General features: G+C 38.6%; 1 protein-coding gene across 1 annotated transcript; it reads right to left on the reverse strand.

Annotated features, from left to right (window-relative positions):
- Positions 1 to 307: 307 nt before the first annotated feature.
- LOC125448599 (probable G-protein coupled receptor 139) lies at positions 308 to 7,808 on the reverse strand. Its single transcript, XM_048523987.2, has 2 exons — positions 7,504 to 7,808; positions 308 to 1,431 (listed from the first exon to the last, which is right to left on the reverse strand). The coding sequence occupies exons 1-2, from the start codon at positions 7,688 to 7,690 to the stop codon at positions 536 to 538; spliced, it is 1,083 nt and encodes a 360-aa protein (XP_048379944.2). The 5' UTR covers positions 7,691 to 7,808; the 3' UTR covers positions 308 to 535.
- Between the last annotated feature and the right edge of the window lie 220 nt (positions 7,809 to 8,028).

Below are 8,028 nucleotides of genomic sequence, written 5' to 3' on the forward strand. Positions count from 1 at the left end.
CGAATCACAAAGCAAACAAACCCCCAGCACAATTGCACAAATATTGTATGATCAGGTCCTCTCACAATTCTCCATTTGCTGAAGGAACGTTTCCTATTCCCAATGATCTCTGATACTGAATGAGTGCCAGAATCTGTTCTGCGACTTTTACTCATTTTGAAAAGAATAGGCAATCACGATCTTACCTTGGTGATGGGCAAAAGACCACAGCACCACTGTCTTTTTAACATGGAGTCCAAAGATTCTCACCCATCAAGTCCCTTGGAGAGCAATTCTGTCCAGAGAACACAATAAGAGTGCCAGGACGAGCATTGTATCCAAATTTATTTTGCACAGCATAAGCTGTTTCAGCCCTAAATAATGACATATGACATTTCCTCTCTCTATTCACCCCGATCGCGGATTACGCTAATTTTTCAGCGACATTGAGAATCAGAACTGACATTTTATTGAATCAAAATTTTGAGCTGACTATATGACAAATGTGAAGTACAATCAAAAATTGATCAATGCACTCAATAATTTAATAATTACATTATTGTATGGATTGGACTTTTCGAGTGAATAAGCCTAGTAGAACATTCTTCACCTGCTTTCGAAACATTTTCTGTGTCACAACATAAACACAAGTGTTTGTGCAACAGCTCAAAAGTTGCAACATGAAACCAATATCTCGCCAAAATTGATTCAGCCAGACAGTATACCCCAATAATCTCATCCGTATCCAAAATGTAGATAACAACAACGGTGACCACAATAGGATCAAATTAGCAGAGATGAGGAAGAGTAAAATTATGGATCTTCTTCTATTTTCCACCTCTGCATCTCTTACATTCCCAAACTTGCAGTGAGACCAGAGTCTCTTGCGGACATTGGTGTTCAATAAAACGTATTTTCCTGTGAATGCATTCAACAGCAGAATAAGAACAAATGGGACAATCGGGGTAAGTATGTACTGGGCAAACTCAATGGAACCCCAGACCAAAGAGAACTGAACACCTGTTGATTCATAACAAAACCAGGGTTCTTTATGAAGCCGATACAAACCTGTAAACATAAAATACCAGAAAATATTCTTCAAACCACTCAAAACAGTCATTGATACAAGAATTGTAACTGCTGTTTTCTCAGTGCAGTATTTACTTTTCAGCTTGTTGCAACAAAGAACTATAAAACGATCGAAGGTGAAAGCAACAGTGAACCATACAGAACAATCAATAGCTGTATATAGCAGAGCAGCATGAATATTACACAAAGGGACAGACTTTAAGAAGATAAACTGCTTCTTAAAAACAATTGGAATCTGTCTGAACATCAGTTCTAGGATAACAACGAGTAAATCTGCTGCTGACATGGCCACCAGGTAATGAGTAATCCATTTAGACAGACCGCATTTTCCCCGAGACAGTATGACAATCGTTACAATGTTAACTGTAAAGAAGAGAAAAACACAGCAAAATTAAACAGCAGCCTGCGAGTAAAGTTCCTCTTTGACTTTGGAATAACTCACAGAGACTTAGATATATCCACAGTGGATCCAGACCCTTTGTTTCATCCCACCCATGCCACTTTGCTGCATTTTTACCGAATCCCTCCAAACTATTCTTATTCATATTCTGAATCAGATGCCTTTCAAATGTTATAATTGTGTCAAACGCCACCAATGCCTCTGCAGCGCCTTTCGTACACGCACCAACTTCTATATTATAAAGTTACCACTGAGTTAATTTTGAAATCTTTTCTCTCACACATCAAAAAATAAGCTCTCCAGTTTTGGAATCACCAACCCTCGGAAAAAGTTCTCGGCTATTCACTCTATCATGACTCTTCTGATCTTATCAACTTCAAAAAGGTCACCCGTCAGCCTTTGACACTACAGAGAAAATTGCCTCAGCTGAATGGTCCTCTCCCTACTGCTCGATCACTGCAATCTTAGCATCATGCTTATAAATACTTTCCAAACCATTTCACTCTTCGCGGCATCCTTCTTGCACCAGGGACAGCAGAAATGAATGCAGTTTTCCAAAAGTGCCTGAACATTTGTCCTGTATGGAAGCAACATTTCGCAACAACTATTATTCTGTATTCACTAGCCAATAAATGCAAGCATACCAAACGCCTTCTTCACTGTGCTGTGTAAAAGCCAGTCCACTTTCGAGCATCTATGAAGCTGCACTCCAAAACCTCTTTGCTCCTTAGCACTCCCCCAGACGGAAGGGCCAAGTGTCTGAATTCATGGAGTGATGGACTGAAGTTATTTACTTGAAACAACAAATAATATGGATGTGTTCTGTGAGAAATCAAGTGAAATTAAAAGTCAAAAAGGATAACACAAAACGCTTGAGCGTACTTTTCAGCATGATCCTCCTATCCGTCATTTTATTCTATGCCTTCAGAATCATTTAGAGCAATATTACCTACAGGTATGTTAAAGGATGATCTACATAAAAGTTTGACATGGACATGCCTTTCCGTAGAAACAGAATGATGTACAGACAATGCAAGCCTTTTTTTTGTTGATTATCAGCCTACCCAGAATTTGAAGTTTTGTCAAATGATCCATCTGAATACACACATAAGGCTTTCTCATTGTTTAACAATGAGAATGGAATTGAATTATATCAAAACAGGCATTACTTAATCAATGAAACTAATTCTCATAATGACCATTATTACAACGTTAAACAAGGGACCCCCTTCAGTCAGAACACTCCAATTTAGCTGCCACTGTTTATATTCAGTTTTTTCAATACTGTTTCGAGAGTGGGATACGCTCGCCAGAGTTTTGTGCTTCCTATCGGTTCCATTTCGCCTTCATGGCGTTCACCAATTCAGATAGAACGCCAGGCTGCAGAGTGACTTTGACAAGAAATGTACACAGTTTTCGACACAAAGATATGACAGACACATTGAAGCAGCCTTTCAACGACAGAGGTCTGGAACTTAGTTATTGCAAGCAATATGTTCTGCACCAACAGTTATCCAGAAGAACTGAAACAGCCTGACTTTCCCCATGAGGCTGCACGTACGTTCTCGAGCCGGAAGAAATTATGTGACCTGCTAGTTAGTAGTTCGAAATTATACTGCAAAATATAACCTCAGAAATAATGCAAATAGTACACTTCAACAAAAGTAATACACTGGTGAGTACAAATACATAGAACTGGCTGAACTTAGTTAGTCATTTGCCTTTTTTCTTACAGAGAGCGTCTTTTCTTTTACCTCTGCATTGTATTGCCACCTGTTCACTTCATCTCATTTTAACTACATTTCACTCACGCAGCATCAAACTGCCTTCTGCTCAACTAGGGATGGAGAATAAATTCTGGCTTAGCCAGCAACAAACTCATCTCACAATTGATACTGGTTTTAAACAAAGAGGGACAACACCAAGAAGTCTAAATTAAGATTGCAGCGTCAGCAGTAGGAGGACACGTTGGATATTTGCAATGTTGTCTCAACTGCTGCAGCTGTAATGTTGTTGTGGATTAGCCCAACGACTAATTTTTCTCACGATATACAAAAAAGCCAAAGCTGACGAATGGTTGCAATAAAAGTTTTCCACGGGTAGAAGACAATTGTTCCATTATGGGACATGGTGATGTTTTCCAACATTTTTCATTTGTAATTTAAGGTGGAAAAACAGCCACTGCATGAAGGACTCTGCTGAAGAATTACTGTTAAGATGGTTTGAGTAATTTAACAGTAAATTGCATTTTATATTATATTTGGTTAGTTGAGTTGCCTGGATGGTTGGCTTGTCATGCCTAGTTAATGACAACAACATGAGTTCATTGTTTGAGGTTATTATGAAGGACTCACCTTCTCGACATCAAACCTCATCTGTTACATTTTGACATTTTGATTACACCATCACCAGACATCCCCCTCGAATGAGAGTGCATCACCGAATGCTGAAATACATGGATGTCAACCGATGACAGAGCAGCTGTACAAAAGCTTTTGAATTCAAATAAAGCTAATGCAAGATAACCATGTGTTCTGTGACTTCCGATTTTGTGTGACTGCATTCCAATACCGACTACTCCATATCATGTCTTGATATCTGTGATTGATTAAAACGTGCTAAGTTTGGCATTTGAGCAAGGAGAAACAACAGGTAGCTCGAGGTATTACAGCAGTAACGGCAGTAATATGGTGGAGTTATCCGACATTGCGGAAAGATGAGACCAATGCCTCATGCAAAATGGCAAACAATAACAGGTCAGTTGTGTTGATTGACAAACATAGCAGGAATTACAAAAGTGAAGAGTAATGATAAGTGCAAATCCATTATCTGAAAATCTGACACAATGAACAGAGTTTTAGTAGTTGTAAGCCAAAGGTATTGTTAACTAATACTTACCTATTGTCTTTCATCATATTCATGCACACAGAACTGTTCCACTGCTGCCAATAACTTCTATTTGGCGTGTTATTCACAATTTTGCCAGTTTTAACACTTTTTAAAAAAAATATCTAATTTTGTCTTATTAGTGAGACTGTGTAATCATGGAATACGACAAATTAGGGCCACTTTGTTCCCCCTAAATAGTACTCATTATTCTAAAAGTACTCCTGCCACAAAATTGGGATTCCCAGAATACCGACAAAACTCAAATGAAATAATCATCCAATAAGAAATTGGACCACGGCTGTTTTGTTTAGCCCCTCGGACTTGCCCCACATGTCAGTCTGACGATAAGCTGATTGCCGACTCATTTCCAATTTCCTGTGTTTTGTTGCAACCCTATATCCCCCTAATGAATTACTTAGCCTTTAATATACCCATGAACTCTCTCCACAAGCACCACATCTTTGGGTTTCCACAGCGACAACTTTCAAATGGAAGGGGCCTCTCAGCATTCCACTCTCTTGTGAGGAAAGGCTCAGAATGTTTTCCCCATTTGATATATCTGGCCTCCATCACCATCAGATGCATCAAAGGACAGTACACTAGAAAGCGATGGAAAGTTTTTACCTACAAAATAAATTATATTTTGACGCATATACATTAACTAAAAACACAAGTTCAACAGTCAATACAGTGCAGTCCTGAAGCATCGGCTAAGTATCACCTTGCATGGGTTGTGATGAAATAATCCAATGAAAGTCATCTGCCTGAATGTGATTCCCCTCCTGCTTTGCTCCCGTGTTACGTAAAGATAGTGGAAGTTTATGGAAAAAAAACAAGTGAACACTTGAGAGCCAGTGTGTTTGTCCTCGCTATGTATTTACTACAACCTCTGCTCAGTCGTTCACCAAATTGTACTTTATTCTATTGTGGCAATTTTTCAATAAACAAACAAAAAATAACTGTGAATGCTAGAGATTCAAGACAAAAAAAATACATTTCTGTCTAAACAAACCGACCCTGGCAGCACCTGTCACGAAAGAATAGAGAGTTACAGCGACCGCAGACGACTGTGAATCCATTATCTGAAAAGCTAACATTCTGATCCAAGAATTTGACTTTGGACAACTGAGGTCTAACACTTTAGAGCAAAATAATACTTACATATAACATATCATCTTGCACTGCTACGTCAGCAAAGGAGAAATATTCAGTAAATTATCAAATTCTGGCATTTGTTTGAATGAACTGAAATTAGCCACAAATTTCTTGTATTATTTAGACTCACAAAAAGGTTCTACTGCGACCAATAATTACAATTTATGTGTTTGTTGATAATTTAGCAGGCTCTAAGAATATCATTTACTCTATTTCTTCTCATTAGTGAAACTGCATATTCATCTCATACAACCAATTGGGACTGCTGGGCTCCCAGTTAATGCTAATTAATCTACTAAAACGACTAATCTCACTTAATCCGGATTCCTGCAATACTGGCAAAAGTCCTTTATGGCCATATGGCAATTAGGTATCGGAACTTGATTAGTTTGTTGGGTCCTTGAATCCTGCTTCAACATTTAGCCAGATGATAGCTGATACCATACTCCTCACGTTACAATTTCATATTCATAGATACCCCTACTGATCGAGAATCTTTTCTTTCTCAGCCTGAAAAAAAAATACAGAGAAACACTCTTCACCACACACCTCATCTATTCCTCTCTGTGGAAAGGAGTTCCAACATCAAATGGCTTCTCATCCTTCTCTGCCCGTTTGAGGAAAAACTCAGTGTTTTTTTCTCCCATTTGGTATAGCTGGCATTCATCGTCATTGCATATATTAAAGGATAGTATTGGCGGATATGATGGACAGTTCTGAAGTAAGGGTAAAGATTCTGAAGCATTTAAGTTAAAAGAAGTTTTAACTTTAGCAGTCAATAACTTTGCAGTCCTCAACCAGTGATGAAGTGACATCTTGCATTGAATGTGATGAAACAAACCAGTGAAAATCTCTTTTCTGAATTGGATTCAACTCCCATCCAGCTTCTGACTTCAGTGAAAGCCTGGGTATCATATTCAGAAGCCAGCTGAACAGTTAAGAGACAACGTGCTTGTCCTACCTATTTCGCGCACTTCAGTCTCTTTTCATTTGTTAACTGCACAACACTTTCCTTACTGTTCCCACGTGTCATTAAAAAAAGTGCAAAAGTTGAAAATACGAGGAAAAAAAACACGTCTGGAGAAACAAAACCAGTCTGGCCACATCTGCAGGGAGAGAAAAACAGAGTTACGATTTTGAGATTTGTGACTCCAGAAGTGTGGGCACAGACTTGAGTCACACAACTGTGAGTAGTATGATAGCGATGTTGTCAGAAAAGTGTGAAAGTAATTTCGTGAAGCAATATTTAATGTTTCAAATAATTTTAATTGGGTAGGTTAGTTGTGGGAATGAAAGGCTTGATGAGTGGAAGTCTCTGACGAGTTCCAGCTCGAAGGGTGCCCAAGACAGATTTGGAACAATCTAGTCAGAATCCAACAAACATAGAACATAGAATACAAAACTGTACAAGACAGGATCTGCACTTTGATGACGGGTTTTGTGTAGCACATGAGACTAAACTAAACTAATACCTTCTGATTGCCTTTCGTTCATATTCCTCAATTACTTGTGTATTTGTATGCTCATGTAAATGATCCTTAAGAGCCCGTACACCTGGCAGAGCATTTCAGACTCCAACTACTCTCTCTGTAAAAAGAAAGTCCCCATATCTCCTTTCAAATTCCTTCCCTTGCCTCAAATGCATGCTGCCTAGTATTTGACATTTCAAGTCTCTGTCAAAAGAGATTCAGACTGTGAAATAACTTTTCTTAATTATGCAGCAGATGTGTTGAGTCTGATCTGAAAAAAAAATACGATGGTGGCGGTGGGCAGAATTGTTTTGCGAGAGAATTCGGGAAACCATTCAGTGCCAAAGCTCCTCGAAAGTTTTGAAATGTTTCTTGAAAGTTTAAAGTTTGGAAAGACAGAAGAGAAAGATTTTTTTGTGATGAAATAAAATCAAATGCTAGGCTTTTTAACTGTTACCTGACAAGAATTATAACATAAGTAAAAATGGCTCAGAATCTACCGAGATGTACATAGGCACTCACCAGTGAGACCAACAATTGCGAGGATGGGGTAGTAAATTGCCTGAACAACTCGAAGCACGTATTTGATTCGAATTTTCAAAGGCAGCTCGTCGTAACGTGTCGAAAGATGGTAAAGAGCTGTGCTGAGACTTCTGTTCATTGTTGCAACATGCCAGCCTGTTATTTTCGGATTCTCATTAAATTCCATGACAGTCCAATCAATTGCTTTTCGTGGCTGAATAGCTGTTATAACATTCCAGTCTATCTTCAGTCTCTGCACCACTGCTGTGACATTGAAATCAGGATTTCCTCTCTCTCAATGTCACTGATTTCTCATAGGTATGAAGGCAAAATTTCCAGTGACTGTGTTTTATATATCGAAGGGCGTCATTTAAAAAAGAGACAACAAAGCCTCTCGTGACACAATTATCCTCAAGGTGATTATCATCAATTACAGTCACGAAATAAATAAATTCAGATAACACCATTTGAACACATATTCCTTGTTGCACAGACACACACAGAGAGACACACACTGACACATAA

Source organism: Stegostoma tigrinum, chromosome 41 (genome assembly GCF_030684315.1).
Source record: "Stegostoma tigrinum isolate sSteTig4 chromosome 41, sSteTig4.hap1, whole genome shotgun sequence".
NCBI lineage: Eukaryota > Metazoa > Chordata > Chondrichthyes > Orectolobiformes > Stegostomatidae > Stegostoma > Stegostoma tigrinum.